General features: G+C 38.5%; 1 protein-coding gene across 1 annotated transcript; it reads right to left on the bottom strand.

Annotated features, from left to right (window-relative positions):
* Window positions 1-1,520: 1,520 nt before the first annotated feature.
* On the bottom strand, window positions 1,521-17,555 carry LOC146482854 (uncharacterized). Its single transcript, XM_085106663.1, has 11 exons — window positions 17,458-17,555; window positions 11,170-14,534; window positions 10,111-10,476; window positions 9,110-9,360; window positions 8,450-8,719; window positions 8,055-8,100; window positions 7,364-7,702; window positions 6,228-6,937; window positions 5,338-5,392; window positions 4,600-4,665; window positions 1,521-4,109 (listed from the first exon to the last, which is right to left on the bottom strand). The coding sequence occupies exons 2-10, from the start codon at window positions 14,467-14,469 to the stop codon at window positions 4,606-4,608; spliced, it is 5,397 nt and encodes a 1,798-aa protein (XP_084962789.1). The 5' UTR covers window positions 14,470-14,534; window positions 17,458-17,555; the 3' UTR covers window positions 1,521-4,109; window positions 4,600-4,605.
* Between the last annotated feature and the right edge of the window lie 2,111 nt (window positions 17,556-19,666).

Raw genomic sequence — 19,666 nt, 5'->3', positions numbered from 1 at the left:
ATACAAGTGGCGGATAAGGTTACAGGGAATCTAACTACCTCTCGAGAACAAGCTAAAGATCACTGAAAGCGAAAAACTGTTAAGTATCGCATTCCGTAAAAAGTGTAAACTGCTGTCAACGAAACAGCCGGCGCTTTGTTGTTCTCTTCCTTTATCTCGTGTAGCACTTTATATCGAAAATACAATTGTGGAATTTGCTAGCCGAAAACGACCTGTGAAGAAATCGAAGCTGAACCTGCAGTCGAATACGACGCCACCGGTTGTTTTTGCTGGATTCCATCAAAGCGCTTTCTTTGCTTACTTGACATTGAATTAAGACAGCAACGAAGTCGTTCTCAATCACTGAGAATTAAACTTGTTGCTCGAGACTAGGACAAGCTGAGAATTTCGACATCTCGGGGTATCATGGCTGGTTTTTGTTTCGTGGACGAGATTTTATGTTCGCGAGCGATCTCGACCAGGTGAGCATTGATAGCATCATTTACCGGCTTGAACTCTGTCAGTAATGGTACTGAAATTTATGTTTTCGTTATTTAAATTCCTTATATCCAGGCCAGCACGAATTGCTCTCATTGAATTACAACTGTAATATTTGCCGTCGTGTGAGCGAGCTTCGAGCTTATTAATTAAACTCGTTTAATAGCTCGTTGATGGCTTTTTCATTTCGCCAGACTGAAAGAAAACCATAAATACTCTTAAATGAGATGGGCTAAAACTTTTCGCCTTTCATATTTTTCAGTTTTACCACATTTTTAATTCAAGGACTGTTAAAAAGAGTTCAAACCAAGAGAAAATGTCGCAAATACGAGCTTGAGTATTTCAACATTTCGTTTACGAACAGCTTACCGTCAAAAACGTTTAGAGCGTATGTTGTTTTCTGGTACTAGCTGGTTTATCGACCAGCATGTTTATCTCTTCTTCTGTCACAAAAGCAAACCGTTCCCCCATCTTGACATTCATTTTAATTGCAAACTTGACGCTCCTTGAAGTTTTTGAAATTGGGGAATATCACTTGGGGAATATCCTCGGATATTCCCCAGTTTTAGCTGGGGTATATTCGGTCACGTGAGGCGTTTAGACCAATCGCGCGCGAGCGAAAATATTTGATGGATTATAATTGGTTTTATCAGCAGAGTAGATATGGTAATTTGGCCGCTGTATAGATATTCGAGTGCTTGGATCTCTTAACGGTGACCAAATTACTTTATGAACTCCGTTGTTCAAAACTAAACATTCGTTTTAATTTACTCTCCCAGTCATGACGCAGCACCACAGTTTCTTCAAAGGGCCACTGTCACGATGATTTTGCTGTATTTTGGTCAAAAATGCTCATATATTGGACAAAGAACCTGTTTTGTAACATGAAATTGCTCTTACAACATCGGGAAGAAAATATTAAGTTTTTTTCTCGAAGGAAGAACAAACCATAATTATGTTTTGTGACTTCTCTAAAATATACAGGAAGAACTTGAAAAAATTGGCCAATTTTTTCAAGTTGCAATCCACTTCCATCCTAGACATCGGCAGCCAAACATAGTTAATAGTACTTTCTGTGCACTAGTAGAGTTATTCTTAACAAACCTCAACCAATATTTTAACGATTCCATTGAAAAAAATATGTTTTTTTGGGCTTTTCATAGTGACACCAAAAATAGGTGACACTGCCCCTTTAAAAACTAACCCCCTTTTGCACAGAAAAAGCTTTACTAAAAGGAAGCATTGAAAGAAAGAAAAATGCTGAGTAATTCGAGAACATTCAATTCGGCGCAGAGTGTGTAAGACAAATAGATATGTTTATGATTCAGTTTTGTTAAAATATAACCAGGGGTATTTCACAACCCTCCGCTAAATTTAATTTTTTTTTTATTAATAATACCCCTAATCAACTACAGCTAAAGCTTAATCTTTTGCTTCCTTAAAATAAAAGTATAGTATATACTAGTTTCTCTTTATTTATGGCACATTTTCTTTCCAGTAGCTCTTTATATTAATGGAGGTCGGTTGGTGTCAGATGTGCAGTTAAAAATGCTTTCGTAAACAACGACTTGGCTGACCCAATGCCATCTCAGATCACTTTATAATCTGGAAATCATCCCATTGGAACTCACAAAATTCTAACAGAGACAGCATTTGGACCTAGATAACGGTCGAAACAGACTTGAAGAAAACTTTAAATATTTTACACATTCATTGTGTTCATATTTAAATGCCATCTCTGTTGTTACCCTGACAGCTTAGTTTTAATTACGGTTATTCTGCGTTGCGTATTCGAAACATTGGTCAATCTTTTAAAAATGCTAGCTGTTCAAGTATCCTTGCATCTTTCAAGCTGTTATATTAAGTCCAGCGCTGATCCTCGTAGTTACCTAGCCACAAATTGCTCGAGCTTGTTTAAGTGGTTCTTGAAAAAGCACGGTCGGTATCTACATTTTAAAATCGAGAAAACAACTATACAAGGGAAATAAATCTGTTCAAGACGCATTGGTCACTTCCGAGATTCGCAAATTTGTTCGGATTCAGATTTATTTGAAATTTCAACTGGCGGAAAATTCCAGGGTTTGTAATCTTATTACCCAGCTTTGTGGGCCATACAATGCAAAAATGGTAGCTGGCTTTAAACGATATATTTGCCCCTTCGAAAATAAGCTAAGGAGATTAGTTTTTGAGTGCTACGAAAGCATGTGATGACATTTTGCATTCAAGAAGACACACTAATTTTTCAACAACTTAATCAGAATTTTTGTGGCTTGTAATGCTTTTCGAACAGATATTTCAGTGAAACGAAGCATTGGGAGGCCCTGGTGAAAGTGTCATTGGGTTTCACTGTTTGTGATTTTGGATTGTGCAAAATCAATTTTTGAGAGTGTAAAACAGCTTGTTTCCCAAATAACAAATTAAATGGCAACCACTCTAAGACCAGCCCAGCTGATACGTACGACTCCCGCTTATGATATAGAAGTACTTACTGTTGAGGACGGCGCCTACTTTTGTTACTGTGCATACGTTCTGCGCATCTCGAAAAAGTCGGGTCTCCTATGGGCGGTGCCCACTAATACAGCGATATTTTTGCGCGGTTTAAAACTACCCGGAGAGAGCAGAACTTAGCCAGTGCTCTTAGTACCCAAAAAGAAAATTGGAGGAAACCATGTATTTTATAAAAATTAAATTTAGAAAGAAAAAACATTGCTTTGTGTTTTACTGCTGTTTAGAATAGTCGTTGCTTCATTATCTCTAAAACATGCCTGGTTACCCCCAATTTTCTTTTTGGATTTCAATAGCCCTTAACAAGATCTGCTTTCCCCGCATAGTCATAAAAGACACAAAAAAAAACTTCCTTATTAGTAGGCACCGTCCTTAAGTACCGACCGTGTCTTAAATTCAAAACAGGTTTCAGTAGCACATAACTCAGCTGATACGAATTATCATTGGACTCATTGAAACAAACGATAGAAATACAGCTACAAAAATCTGTTCTATTTTATGTTTTTTTGATTATGACCTAATTCTCTAAGCCTCTTTTAAAATTATATTTCCAGTTATTTAAATTACTTTGCCTTAGCAATAATTTAATCTAAAAACTATTTTAATCAAAGCCTTTTCTTTGGAGCCAACCAAAAGCTTGCAGACAAGTTTAACCATATCTACCAACAGACCAAAACAAAATGTTCTTGTATTTCGAACGAATGTTACCCATAAATTCCATTTTATCTTTAGTGATTATGAAATAATTTGAAAAGAGTAACAAAAGTGACAGCTGGTAACCATTTTATCATATTAGAAAGAATATAAAAAATGCGACAAGACCGTAATTTTTATCACTTTTGTCTGCCAGCGGTCACACAGGTTCCCCATTCGGGACGGTATGTTAACCAAATGAAACCAAACCTAATGGCAGGTGAGAAAGAAATAGTAATAGAAAGGCTTGAGCATATCTCGTCAGGTTTTGAAGGTAAAATAGGCCATTTGTTGATTTGATTGATTTTCATGTTAACCCAAAGTAGTCTCTTTACATAGTCCATAATCATTACATAGTCAACAATCATTACGTAGGCCACAATCGCTCCACTGATCAATTAATAGCAACTTGAGGGTCTTTCATTGTCTTATTCCTGAAAACAGATCGAGATGTTTAAAATTAATTGATTCAAATGTTGTAACGTCACAATATAATAATAATAATAATAATAATAATAGTAATAATAATAATAATAATAATAACAATAATAATAATAATAATAGTAATAATAATAATAATAATAATAATAATAATAATAATAAAACGCCAAAGGGTAGCATCATTTGTTTTCACTGGGAACCTCCATAATACCTACTTCAAATTTTGCTTCAACTTTTGTTTGTACACAATTCTTCCATTACCATTTGTATGATGTTGCAGGTAAACGATACTGGTATATATATCACTGAAACAGGAGTTGCCGATATTTCAAATGAAAGTTCGCGAACACATTCTTTAAATATGGTTGCGCTTAGGAAAAAATATTCTCATTGGTTGCAAAATTTGAACAATGCATTTACTTCCTTTTTTGCCAAACATGAAAGCCTTAGTTTGTCGTACACTGTATAACAAGTTTCACTTACCATGTTTTAGAAATCTGGTGCAACTTCTTCGACCGCCCACGACATGGTTCGGCCGTTTAACTTTTCCTAGGAATTAATTCAAATATACGATGTTACAAAACGGGATCGTGCAGAATATATAAACCTCGAGATACCCTTCTTTTCTTATGTATGACGAGAAACTACAAAAGCTACCTTAATTAAAGTTCTCAATCCAGTCAGTTATCTCCTTAGCATGAATTCGTGAAGGAAACTGATCTCCATTCGATGCAAAAATATCCAAAAATATTTTGTTGTCGACACAGTTTTCCGCGCGAACTAACTTTATAGCGGGGTTATCATAGTCATAATCACATCCGTAAAGACAATTAAAAACTTTCGACAAAAACCGCCGTTTCGGAGTCATCACGACGTCATTGCCAAAATCGATATTTTAAATAAGTGTTGTGTGAGTTTAAAGTAGTGTACGCTAAATTTGCATAACAAGGAATGGGAAATGTAAGAACTATACAAGATGGGATTATCTTTTTTAAAGATGAATGAAGGTTATTTTATCATCCTGCAAGGCTTATAGCGATGTTTGGGATTTGCAAAGCTGTCAAATTTTAATAAAGTAAATTGTGACAGACATGAATAATTTTGATATTTTGTTTAAAAGAATCGGTCTTTTTTTTTAGAGTGAACACTCCAGAAATATCTTGGGCTATCCCCGGTAAGGTCAAGGAGAAAATGTCAAATTAATTATAAAGAAATGCTTACCTGCTGTTTGGAGTTCCAGGATGCCCCATATCTGTATTTTTTGTTAGCCCACCTCCTAGAACAAATGACAAGGGCGATTTGTAAATATACCTCCTATCGCATTGTATTGCATATATCTCATGAATCAATTTTGTGATGACTTTTCACTTAATAAAATAATATTGATTTAAAAGGAAATAGATTTTTTTTTATGTAGAGTTTGTTTGGGAAACATTTTCGGATAGCGAGAAAGTCGTGGGAATAAGTGAACAGTGTAGCGGCGGCCTATACTTAATTAAGAAGCATTGAAGCAACATTTCTATTTTGTACATTTAGATCGCATTCGAACAATTGGATTTATGCCCAATTTACTTGATACAGATTAACCGCATGGTATTATGTCTTTGTTCACTCAACGAGCCCACAAGCCAATACCCACATGTTCCCCGTATTCAAATCTTTTATCCCTAATTAAGAAACAGTCGCAATTTGAAGCAGTCTTTTTTGGTTTTCTACGTCTGTTAGACTTAAGTTACGTATTCGAATTATCTATAATTTGCATATCTCTGCCAAGCGATTGATATTGATGGATCCTTTAATTTGCAGCTAACGGTCAGATGGTACAGAATCCACCATGGCGGAAAACAAGTTGCGCACTGGGACTCATCTGCGACTTCATCCAGTCAAACTTGAATTTTCTTTGTTTGTATGTCCGAATGCGTAGCTTGCTTTCCAGCATGGTGGATTTTGTACCACGTGATCGTTAGCTGTAAAGGGCCAATCACTTTTACTTTTACGATTGAGTTTTATCGATGACTAAAAATATTAACTGGTTTTCTATCATTTTTTATTTCACCATCCTAATTCGACATATCCTCGTTTTATTTTTGATGTCCTACTCTTCTACTTACCGATCATTTATGATTCTGTTATTTTCACGGGCTCCATTCACATATTGCACTTTGGACATCTCTCCATAATCCTTCACATTAAACTTCTCGCCATACGCTGTGCGGGCGTTGACCCGCGGGTCAGAAACAGTCATCCTCGAACCAGCGGCGTCATAAAAGCTAGATGGATCAGCAATGAAGGAGTCGCTGTAATTCCCTTTTCTGACGCCTCTCTGGGAATCATCTTCGTAAGGCACGATAGTTGGAGTGCTGGACACTTCATTTGAAGTGTAGACTCGAGTAACGCCATTGAGCCTGGAAGGCCTGCGACGGTATGAATCGGACGGATCGGTCACGATATATGACGTTCCTTTGCGACCAGAAGTATTGTAGGTAGTGTATCCTCTAGATCTGTAATCTCCACCGGAACCTGAGCTCACGACGTAACTTCGGGAAGTGCTCGAGGCATCTCGTCGTCCAGAAGCGCTGTCATAATAGGAGTCGGACGCTAGCGTTCCAGACGTTTGAGCCATGTTTTCTCTGACTTGTTGCAGATTAAATTTTAGTGGTTGTGGTGGAATGGCATGTACTGTAATAACCATTTTACCATCTTCATTTCTGACCGTCGAAGCCTGTCTTGTCACTTTGTGGCCGACGTGCATTCTCTGAATAGTCTGCATTGGGACGGTGTACGGTTGGCTGCCTTTTAGCACAATTTCGTTACCAGCAATCTTTAAGAACGTAAGGTGAATATTAGGTAGGATTAGTTCATAACTGAAATGTCCTAGGGCGTCAAGGGCTGGCCAAGGGTTAAACACACAAACAAATTAGCTTGCTCTGAACTTTTAAGAGGCTGGATTGACTTTGTATTCCAGGGCTATTGCACACACTTGAGTTCCACCAGAAATTTCCAAAAATATTTCGAAAACGCCTTAGGATTTTCGATAACAGTTCGAAGAATTTCAAAGATCAGTCAATCAACGATGCACTTATCTCAAGGTTAGTGAGAATGTTTCAACGTACTGTTACTGGTGCAAAGTTTTTCGAGTCAAACCAATTTTAGGGCCTCTAAATGCTAAAATTCCAGAAAGAAGCACTCAGAGGTTATTTGGGAATATACTGGAAAAGGTTTTAGAGGCAAAAAATTATAAACATACCCTTGAACTATCTCGTCGTGTCCTCAGAGCCATACCCTGTTCTTGAGCACGTGCACTAAGGCTGCCAGTAGACATCAGCATGTTACCATGGTAATATCGTGCGCCCACGATGTAGGCCCTACTGCCAGCGACCCTTCGCCTCCTCCTCATGCTTCCTGCTCTTTTCATATCTCTTGTAACGCGAAGTTTCTTAGTATTTATCTTGTTGTCTTCTTGAACCCTAAATTTGATTGGTATGCGTACAGCGCCATTTTGGTCCTGTCCTTCGTAGTAGTTTGTATAATAGACACCGTCGTCGTATTGGTCTCGCGAAACCGGGATAGTCACAGTACCATCCGACTACAGTGGGCAAGATAAAATGCATTAAAATGTATCTGTTACCTTTTATGGGTATCATAGGGAATACTTTGGGGAAGATTCCAAAGGTGTCGTCCACGGAATCAAGAGTCAGAAACTCCTGTTGCAGTGTTTAAAACTCAGAACAACATTTATGTACCGCTCAGCAGTTTTGATTTGAATAATTAGTTTTAGGGCTTTCATTAAATCAAAACCTTGCTAGTATAAATCAGGTTATACGGCACAATATTTGTCTCATGAGTGGAAGAGCGAACAGTAGATACCGTGATATAAATTAGATCAGTAATAATAAAGAAACCAAGAGTTGAAGTCGAAAGAAAGACCAAATACGTACGTCAATGATGCGGCCCTTCTGTTGCAGAATTCTGGCCCACGCTTTCCTGAAGAGATAAAATACAATTTAAGCTTGCAATTAAATTTGCCATTGTACCAGTAAACTTCAGGTTTAATAGGGATTCCACTTATACAAGGGACTAGGCTTTCACTGGCGAAACTACATACTGACTTACAATTTGGTTGGCCAGAATAAAAGCGGACTGAGATGGAAGAGAATCGAATGTTTCCAAAGATTTTCAATGTCGACTCCTTATAGGAGCACTCGGATTTTTTTTGCGAGTATGCCTGTGTCATTTACTGATTAATACATCATTGTCATTTTCATAATGTCATCAAACTAAATGGTTGGTTTTTTTCTTACCATGGCTCAATATTTTCCAAAAATTCTCCTACCTTCCCCTCGTAGATAAATCACCAACTTTGATTTTCACGACTCCATTCTCAACCCTAACAGCATCTGCCCCATAGACATCATCAACTTTAATCTTCCTAATAAATGGATCTGCATTCTCTTTGGAGTCTCGCAGCACTATGGCCTTTTCTGCTGGCGCAGCTTGGGCAATGATGCATTGCGGACGGCTACGTTTTTCCTGTCTGCCTCGTACTCTTACGTGAACATCCACGACGTCATCCTTAGAGCGTCTGGGGTGTCGTCTGAAGGACCTGGGGAGGAAAGACTTACTTAGGATTAAACAAATTCCATCATTTCACTATAATTTTCATCTATGATCTCGTTTAGTAATTATGTTATTAGGAGAAAATTCTACAGTTAATAAACTACTGTGCTAGTCTACTGGGCGTGAACGCTACTATTGTTAACTATCGACATCAATCAAACTTACTGGCGACGATAACGCCGTCGCAATTGTGTATTCCCATTAACTTTTTCTAGACAGACAGTTAATTAATCGTTTTGTGAACTGAACCAATCCCCACCCAATATCAAATTTGATTATTGGCGAAATTTAAACATCATAAATTCTATCTAGTCCACTGAAAATTTATCAAACCATCAGTGAACACTATGTTTTTTAGGCGGATTAGTACAAGTACCTTCTCTCATAAGATCCCCGGCGTAAGCTTCGTCTTCTCGCTGGCCCCAGATGCCACAATTTATCCATGTCCTCAGCAGTGTAAGCATTCCTTTGGCCCCAGTCTCCAAGCTCTAACAACCGATCTACGTCCTCGGCTGTGGAAGCATTCCACCATCTTTGTTTGTACTTCTTTGGGAACGAGGGTTGCTGTTGGGTATCTATCTGGATTGTGGTGATTCCACTGTCTGTGACATCACCTGTATCTATAAACTAAAACAATTGAACCGAAAAGAACAAAATGGTTAAAATTTAAAGCAAACTTCCACAGCAAGAGTACGACGGCACTAATAACTAACGATCCCAAAATAATAGTCATTAAGTCAATACCTTCCCACTTAACAAATAGAAAGCTGCACGCCTTTTTGATATTAAACCTGTTGTAAAGAGGACGGGTTGTGTTGGAATTCATGTGTGCCCTGGCTCCTGTCGAGAGTTTACAAAGGTAGTTTCGATTATCTTCCCAGCTCCTTAAGTGGCATGGCTACACCAAGGGATGTTTACTAGAGGTAAGCACGTCGTTCAACATAGACGTAACGACGTTCCTGCTGCTCTTTCGCAGCTTCATCAACTACATACATCCAACGATGGCCAGCTTTATCGTTTGTTCTAAATGTAAAGCGAAATGAAAGACATGGGGCAAATTTATCACCACAAACTTACATGGTAGCCAAAGTGGCCTCTCTTATAAACCTGGTGTTTTCTTGAGGTCTCCCCGCCATTACCTTGACTTGTAATTTGAATGTTTTCTTCTTTTACTAAGGCAAATAAATGATGATAATGATGATGATGATGATGACGATGATGATGATGATTATTATGATGACGATGGTTTATTTACTCTTCTTAACAACAAAGTAAAGCTAAAGCACACTGATTACATTTGGTTGGTTTGTGGGTTGCTAATTATTCATGAACATTAGATATCAAGGTCATAGCAAAGTTTGAAAAATGATTTCTTACCTCTTCAATTGGAGATTCAATTCCTCTATGTTCAATAGGAACGCCTCTTAATTCCTCCATCTGGTCATGCTCTTCCACGATCTCTGAGATGGTGGAATCCAACCTTTGAAACTTATCTGTTCCTACTTCTTCTTGAACCTGCGGAGCCGTCATAGTCTCTGCGTCACGCGTTTGTACCGGAGCAGATGCATCCGGTTTGCTGTCTTCTTTGGGAAAGAGTTCCTCTGGTACCTCGTCTGTTGCTGGGGCACGAGATGCACTTGTTACGTCCTCCTCATAGATGCTACTGATCCGACGGGTGGTACTTGCTATACTGGTCTGTCGACTGATTTGTCGGCTGATTGCTTCAGAAGTTAAGTCAATGCTCTGTTAAACAAACATTGAAAGCTTCTGAATCAGTGTCTTTTGCTAAATATGAACGGGAAGTGAAGATGAGAGGGGACATTGATAGAAATGCCAAATGATTACAGATGTCTTCCGTTTTAAGGCCAGCCGAAAAGATATAATAAGTGTGAGGGTGACTAGTGATACTTGTTGGAAATCTATTTATGTATAGCTCACTTAAACAATCATCATTAGAATAATCCTAAATGGATTTTATAAGGCTTCTCTCAGTTAACATCCCTCTAGTCTATTTAAAAGACCTTTTGTTTACAAGGATTTGTGTTTTCTGTCCGATGTGATCGTCCGGGAAAAACTTATAGCCAATAACACCATAGCTATTGACCAAACGGCTAAGTTAACAAAGGGATAGGTAAGATCAACTGGTTATAAATATCTACTTCACCTACGACTGAAAAACAACCTCTGTTGAGATTAACAAAATAATTAATAGAAACCATGGCCAAAGGTCAATAGCCGTACCATTAACTTATAATAAAGATTTGTTTAACCTGTCACTAAAAATAGACTGCAATTAAATTTTTTGAGAATTTAGCCAGTACCGTTTTTAGGACTACACAGCCTGGGTTCGACAAGAAAAAATGAGGATGCCCCTTATTTTCATTTGATTCATACTATTATTGGCATTATGGAGGTTAGTACTAACACTTCACTTACTTCTCTTGTCAGCCTTGGTTCTACACCATCAGTCACAGGGTTTCTTTCTGGCATGCGCGCAGTAGGTTGGTACCTGGGAATTTGAACTGGATCCTTGATCGCAACATCCGGCTTCCTCTCAGAGTGCTTGTCAACGTACCTCTCTAGCTTGTCGCGAGATCTTGAGTCGTCAAGTGCATCAACTTTACTTTTGAGCTGCTCAATTTTCTTTCTAAGTTCGCTCATTGCTGAGGGTTTACTTTCCTTGTATTTCTGTGTTGTTTCGACGTATTCGTCTGGAGAACTACTTCTGCTTTCCTGAGATGTGAAAACCTCTTCGCGAATGCTCGTCTTTCTTGGTGAAAGATCGTGTCGTTCAGACGAATGTCTTGAGGTATTCACCCTTGAGGGTAATTTCTCAACGTCTTCTATGGAGCCCTTCCGAGAAACAATGGAAGCTTCCCTGGTTGTTTTTCTTGCTACAAATTCACGACTAGTCTGAATTCTGTTTGAAACATCTTCTTTTGCTATTCGTTCGGGCTCTTCTTTCCGTCCTCTTGAAGATAGAACAATAGAGTCTCCTCGATTTCGAATAACACTCTCTGGTCCTGGATAAGGCAATGGAATAGCGTCGTCTGACTTCTTTGAAGACTCTGGTAGTCTATCACTATCTGGCTTTTTAGGAGGCACTTTTGGTTCAGGTTTTTCTCCGGTTGATCTATATGGTTGCCTTTGTCCGTTAGGCTGCTCTGCTAGCCTATGGCGTTCTGGTTGTCTAACAGGTTCCGATGGCCTAGGAGACTCTGGTTGTCTAAAGGCCTCTTTATAAGGCTCTGTTGGTCTGGAACTTTCAGGTTTTCTGAATGTTTCACGAGAAAAACCGTCTTTGGTATCACCCATTTCCTTGGAATAGTAAGCTGATTGATCTTCTTCGGATACACTGCCACAGAAAAATCCTCTCACAGAGCTTGGACCGTGGTCACCATTTTTGGTAGACGTCATGGACATGGTCGAATCCGCCCTAAATACTCGCTTGGTTGCATATCCCTGTGTAGATCCTCTTCTAGTTTCCCTGGCACTTCTTAAAGGCTCCTCCCATGCATTTCTTGGAGAGATTAAAGAATCCTCCCTTTCCATTAGCCCCCTTTCCTCTGATCTTGGATGATCCTCTGGTTTGCTTGTGAAGAACCCTCGATCTTCGCTCTCTCTAGTACGCTTGAACGATGGATCGTCGTAGCCACTTCTTGGACTGAAGTAGTTTCCTGACGATCGCGGAAAATGATCGTCTGTTAGCTTCCTATCCACGTATGTACGTTCTTCTCGTGGAACTGTTTTGTCGTCCATTCTGAAGCCCCTTCCTTCATGCTTTGTGTAAAAGCGCTCATGGCCTTCAGGATCACCATATATCTGCCTTTCGTCACTTCTCATTTCATCTCTTAACACACTCCCGTCTTTTTTTAAATATGCGTATCGCTCGAGCGAAGATGTAGTGACTCCACTGTGGTGGACATCTCTCTTGTCGTCTGCTGTACTGTCTGGGACAGTCCTATAGCCGGCGATTTCAGAGGGCCTTCGTGATAGAGATGGAATGTCTCTTGTTTCAGCTTTAAGCTTAGCAATGTCTTCTTTAAGCTTGTCCTGGATTGTAGAAGGACGACTTTTCTTTGTTGTTGAATCGTATCTCGACTCTATCATTGAAGACGAAGGCGGGATGCAAGGCTTGGCGTGTTCTCGTGTTAGTGTTTCAGCCTTGAGTTTCGCTATGTCTTCTTTAAGCTTGTCTTGAATGGAGGGCTCCTTGTTAACTGTGTAAGGTAAAATGACATCAGTGTTTTTCATGGTGCAAGTCTCCGCTTCTGCCTTTAGTCTGGCTATATCCTCTCTGAGCTTGTCATGGGTTGACGGCTCCTCTCTTGGTGAATATGATATCACACTTGGCTTGCTAATGTCGCTTCTCCTTGGAATGTCACGAACCACAGTTCCTTGCTGATCACTGCTCCCTTGGTGATGAAGATACGTGGATCGATAACGTGAATGTCTGTCCTTATCGTCTCTATCCAAGGACCTGAGCTCATCAGACGACTTGCTTCTTAATCTAAGAGGTAAGGGATAGCTGTTGCGATCCATTCTGAGAGCATCTCGTTCAAGAGATCCTGTGCGTCTTTTTCCTCTTGCCAATTCTTTCTCCTCATCAGCACTTGCTCTTTCTGTGTATGAAAGAAACTCATTTCTTCCTGGTAATTCACGATATATTCCCGATCTACTTCTTTCCTCTTTGACAAGAGCTTCCGAAGAAAGAGAGCGTGCTCTGGGCTTTCCTGTCAAACGTACCGACTCGATATCTCTGTTGTCATCATTTCCAATTCCTAACGCTTGCCGGTAATCGCGGTCATAGGAAGTACCTATTGGATACTTTGAAGATGCCGACTCTTTGCCCTTCCAGTTATCAGAAAGCGATAAATAAGTAGTTGAAGTGTATTTTAATGGATCATCGCTGTCATCAACTGAAAACCTCTTCGTAATCCGTTCTCGTTCTAGCGAATTGGTGGCCTGCTTCCTTTCCAAAGACCTTCGCAGAATATTTGTATCTCCCAGACCGCCAACGTTTGAATCATCATTTGCATGGCTAGAAGTGGCTTCCTCTATCCTGACTCGCCTGTCCAAGAATTCTCTGGGAAGGGAATCGGACAAATCCGTCTCTTTCACTAACCTTCTGTCTCCTCCTCTAGTCTCGTGCAACCCAGACGGTGATGCAACGTGAATCGAAGCTCTCCTGGAAGCTCTGTCTTCTTCCTCTGTTCTTATGTTCTTGTCAGAACTTTTCCTTTCAACTCCTGTTCGATAAAAGGAAGATATCACACTTCCTCCTTTGCTGGGTGGTTGTTCCAATTTGGCAGCGTCACTAAGGTCTTCATCTTTGGAGTACGAGGAATAAAATGAACTGGTGGGAGCCTCATTCACTTCTCCATTCTTCCCATAAGTATTACTTGAAGAAAAATTTGAAGGAGCTATATACATATTTGAAATGCCTTTCAAATCTCGTGTTTTAATTGACTTTCTGTCTTCCCGTGTTTTGTAGGATGAGCTTGATCTTTTATCGATGACACTTCTAGTTACGACAGACCTAGTCACATTCTCAGATACACATCTTGAATCTTCCTTCGTCAGGTAGTTTCCTCTGTCAACCTTTTCGTCTTTGGGATCGTTATACATATTTCTTGCATAAGTTGTTTTCTCCCTATCACGACCCAAGACGGAGTCGCCACTTTTGTGAGTTTGTGAGCCTCGCGGTTCGAAAGAGTAATAGTTTTTCGAGTGCATTGCCTAAAGAGTGAATTATCTTATTTTGCGTAAGATCTTCCAAACATTTTCGCTTAGGTGTAACCCTGAAAATGAAGGGAAGAATTGGTTAAAGTCCTCTCTAACTGCGTATGACAGTAATGATTCGGCAATAGTTTCTTTAAATAAATTTACCGTTTTAATTCAGTGTGATTTTGCTTAAGGCATTTTCCATTTTCCACTACTGGCCACCGCAATCACCAATTCGCCAATTTGAAGATCAGGTCCCTCGGCGTTTAAAAGGCTTTAAGTTTAAGGCATTTAAATCAATGTATTGTAGCATGTTGTAGTGGATACAACAGAAAATGACGTAATATATGCTCAACAGCCCATGGCCATGTCCTCAACGAAAGACAAGCGAAGATTCTGAAGAAATGTTTCCACAACCAAAGATGTCAATCACCTAGCTCATTAAATCCCACCAAAACGGTAGTGGAAACATGTATAATAAGTGAGGCACGTTTAAAGTGTTTCTGGAAAAAAGATAAGCAAAACCAAAACTTCGATTTTTCTGTACTTTAAGGCCGAAATTAAATCCCTTTGGATTATGCAAATCAATGGGTAATTATCTCTAAAGAATTTTGAAGGATAATATAATGAATAGACTGAAAACAAAAGACGCAATAAGGTTTTTACTATACGTCCGTCACGATTTTCCATCTTGCATTTAATACAACAACTAGGAGACGATTTTACATGAACCTCAGTACAACGGATGCTTAAATTTACTTTTTGTGTTATAGCTGTAAGATGCAGAGGGTAGTGCGACGTTTTTGAAAGTGAATAACTTGAAGCAGCCAATATCGTTGTCAAATGCATTTGGAGATGTTGTTTAACGTTCCTTCAATGTTGCCCAAATAACCGAGGTTAAAAGTGGAAAAAATGGAAGTTTGTTTTTGTCAACAGAGATGGGGGAGGGGGGGATAGCTACTTTTTCCTCATTACTCCTCAATTTGAACTCGTTCTTTTTTTTTAATAGCATAGAAAAGGCCAAGTTCAGTTAGAAAGAGATTTTCGTGTGCTATGGTGTTGCAAAAGGAATCTCTGACAAGGATAACCTCAATGGTTGATGAGAACGCTATGTATTATTATAAATATTGCTCCCTGATGTGATGAGAATTACGAAAGTATAACTCAATTACTTATAATTAAGTAAAACACGATGGATTGAAAAAAAAAAAACGTTTACAGCTGACGAAACATAAATATCAAATTTGCCTCGTTTTACATCTTCGTAGATCTAGTACAATGTTGGAATTTTACAAATGCTTTTTAAATTTTAAATGTCTATTCTGAGCTAACCAAAAATAGATCGCTAATTGTAACAGCTGGACACTTACATCACCTAAGGTTGGGAATTAAGAATACCCGTACATGACTTGCTCAATCAAAATAATTAGAACGGGAATTAATTTGGAGCAGATAACTTAATCTATTCGCCAAAACGCCAGAATCTGTTTTCATTAGACATACCGGCATTTTCCGAACATGCGTAGTAATTTTTTTTTAATTACTTTAAAATACATTTCTTTCTGCCTTGTCTTAATTTTGGATTCTTAGGGGATTACAATTCGGTGAAATAACTTTTTTGGAAGCGAAGAAATCTTGTTTGTGAAAGTAGTTTACCTTTCTGTGAAACTTCCGATCTAGAAAGGTTATGGTTGCGTTAAGTCAAAGTCAAGAGAGTTTGAATTACAAGCATTTGCCTTACGTTACGTTAAGTCTAGCTTCCAATCGACTTAATAAATATCCAGATTGCTATGAAGTTTATTTAGTCGAGGTAATTTTGCTGTTACAATTATCAATTATTTAACAGAGGTGATTCTTTGCGTGTCTCTCAAAATAGAACGATTCGGTCTCAGACGTAACAGTCATTCCTTGTATTGCGAGATTGCTTTTGTTTGTAAGCCCTTGCATACCAATTACTGTATTGGCGCTATCTTTCAATAGTGGCCCAATCAATTAACGTTCACTCTAACAAGAAGAAAAAGAAAGTTCTCTTTCAAGTCATGGAGTGATTACTCACGGGCAATCTAGTTGGAACTAATTGTTCTATAATTGCAGTTACGTAGTTCCGTAGATGATAACTGACTTTTCACAATAACAATAAAGCAATTGTTCCGTGTGGCTGACGGTAATGTGTACGAAATAATCGATTTTACTAGTTGAATTATCTCATTGGGATATTAGTTCGCGATCTTGTAACTGGAGTAAAATTGGAAAGAGCTTAGAGGTTCATGCCCATTTCGACTATTTTTACTGCATGGATATTTTGACATTTACCCGTAAGCGGTATTTTTGTTTCGAAGAAGATGTAATTTTTCCATTAGCCTTCCTTTTATCCAAGAATAAGCAAGTCATCATAGCTTTCTATCGCAAGAAGAGCTCTGCGTTTTCAAGTTGTCAATTCAACTCTCGAAACAAGTTGGCAAGAAATAAACCCCGGATCGGAGTTATTTCTAATTTAATACACCGTACATAACATACATTAGAATCTTGTAATTGAAATTTCAAAGTGTTCTGTTTTTTGGACCAAGCATGACTTTGAGGATGAAAAAGTGATGTCAAAAACGTTCATTTCATTTTTTTTAAGTTTTCATAAATGTTTTTTAACCCTGTAAATAGCATTTGTAAATCTTAGGCCTAATTTATACATCAAAGTTTCAGGGCATTGAACAAAATCTGTGATACAGATAATAATCCAAATTTGCCGTTTGGACCACGGCTGAAAATTATCTTTTTGATAGTTCTTTTTTGTGTGGTTATTGAACTAATTTACCACGACTTTGCCAGCTTTTCTGGCGTTTGATCGAAAGATTTTTGAGGCGACTGAAAGTACCGCCTAGGGTATAAATTGGGTATGACTCATGAGGTTAAAAACCTCTTTTTTGCTGTCAAAGTACATCTTAAACATGCTTCCAACTACACACACCCAACTAATAAAGAGGAAACAATGTAAGGTGTACCTACCTCGAAAGTGGTGTCACTGGCCAATCGACAGACACGAGACAGAGAAGCAACCTAAAACTGCCCTAAGACACAGCCTTACAGGAGCGAGCTGTGTTATGCAGTGTCATAAAGAGTAGCATGCTGAATGAAATAAGCTGCATACAATATTGTAATATCATAGCGGACACCATTTTTCTACATCATTGAATTTTCAAAGGTATTTAACGGGGGTCAAATTGAAAACAAAACAAAACTCAATATAAATTATTACTCAAGGCTACTTGACACTCTAAGCCATGCAACACATTCGCACAAAACTTTGGCTTGAAGAACTAAGACAAGTTTGAAGAAAAGTTCAGATTAGTTTCAGCTTTTGTAGCAAATCGTTTGAAATGTGTTTTAATATTTCCGAGATAGAATTCTAAATTGCTCGCATCTTACACTGAAAGCAATTTTTTCTAGGAATGCAATCCGATTTTTTATTTGTTTCTAGTAGAACTGTACAGCTATAGGCCTGCAACGGGGTTGGCTTCAGTATACGTTTAAAATCTCACTCATGCAATTGCCAAGTAGGAAGCATTCAAACGATGATCTTAATTACTGGATTCAGATCTCGTGGTATTTGTCAAAAGAACTACACATTAATGAGCCAATTTAAATTATGAAAGAGCTATCACTCAAATTGAAGGTATAAAGCCCATCAACTTCAAAGTAAATATCACGTTAATGTAAGTCGGTAATATTGGATTTGAAGCAAATTCCGTTGCACTGTGAATCCACAAAATGGGGAAAACAATGCTTATCGATCCAGGATGGTTCGCGTTGAAAGTTCCTTGAACTAGCAACAAAATGAGAAAAACTTTGCACTTGTAGTGTAAGAACAGTCATAAAGTAGTTAGATTGTTATCAAATCAATGGAAATTGCAGTCTTATAAAATACAAAACGGAGCATGCAGTGGTTTCTAGCTCACGATTTTTTATTTTGCAACGAATCGTACGGAAATCGGCGAGGATTGATATCACTTGATGTAAACTCGATCATCTGCCGGAAGGTTTAACTGAAAAGATGTCGATATACAGATACCGATTTTCAAAACATGTTGAAGGCGTGTACAGAGGAACAATAAGTTTACGCTACGACGACTTGTTGTCAAATAGTTGTTTTAGTATCATATTTGCTCTGGTTCCAAAACAAGAAACCGCATTCTAGAAATGCCCTTGGTACCCCTCCTCAGACAAAATAAACGGGAAATAGAGACAAAATTTGAAATAAAATTATATTCCACAAATCGCCTTTTCTTATCTCGACCCAAGCTGTTCAAATTGTATGACGTTTGAGGAAACTCTCTTCTTTTTTTAATATAACAATAGAGTTGATGTTCTTGGGCGAAAATATGTTTTTAGGCCCGACTCAGCTCATTGCGGCTCGGGCTAAAATGAGTTCTGAGAAGGGACAAAAACATATTTACGCCCAAGGACATTAATATCATTTCATATACTTTATATCATAACATCTACTCTGTTACAATATTATAATAATTTGAGAGGGCATTCAGAAAAGGAATCAAAGACCGCACAGTAAGCGATGTCTTGAACGCTGCCGGCGTCGCGCTGGCGTTTAGTTGTAAAAAAGCTGTCATTGCCGCATATGCTTAAAACTTTGCCAGAACACCGCAAAATTAATTTGTCAAAATAATCTTGGTTTCTAAGTTTTTAAAAGGAAAATAACAGAATTTTGAAAAAAAAGCGAAGAAATTGTCACTTACAAGTGTTAAATTAATTGTCCAATTGCTAAACTGAGAGAGTTTCACTCGACGAAGAAAAATTTACATTCACCTCGCCTCCGGCCATGTAGCTACCACTGGCACTATTTCCACCATCGCCCACGAGTTTCTGTAGGTCCTTTTTTTTTTTCTAGCTGAGACGACTGAGAATTTGCTTCTTCGTTAGGTTTTACAGTCATTTTCTAGCTCAAAACAATTTCTTTGCAGATGTATGGCAGCTCTCGCTTCCAGTCAAACAAGCAAGAAAACGGCGCGAACAGATGAATGTTTTCCAGTTCTGATTGGCTGGCTACATTATTTTCTTCTTTCTTATTGGCCCAGAGCAGCGGGTTAAAATATATTTTAGCCCGAAAAATACGCCTCAATGCCCTGAGAAATTATTATTATAGTTGTTTGGTCAAACATTATAGGTATCGTTTTTATCGGCTCGAAGATTACTTAAACTG

Source organism: Pavona decussata, unplaced genomic scaffold, assembly GCF_977016875.1.
Source record: "Pavona decussata unplaced genomic scaffold, jaPavDecu1.1 SCAFFOLD_42, whole genome shotgun sequence".
NCBI lineage: Eukaryota > Metazoa > Cnidaria > Anthozoa > Scleractinia > Agariciidae > Pavona > Pavona decussata.
Note: the sequence above shows the minus strand (reverse complement) of the source record. Positions and strands in the feature narration are given on the sequence as shown.

What these genes read in the sequence shown, in the direction of transcription:
- LOC146482854 (XM_085106663.1), bottom strand. Translation starts at nt 14,469, where the DNA reads ATGCACTCGAAAAACTATTACTCTTTCGAACCGCGAGGCTCACAAACT. An exon ending in TTGAATCTCCAATTGAAGAG is followed by an intron (nt 9,361 to 10,110) that starts GTAAGAAATCAT and finishes CAATTGTTTTAG; the next exon opens with TTTATAGATACAGGTGATGT. An exon ending in AGAAGGGCCGCATCATTGAC is followed by an intron (nt 7,703 to 8,054) that starts GTACGTATTTGG and finishes TGCCCACTGTAG; the next exon opens with TCGGATGGTACTGTGACTAT.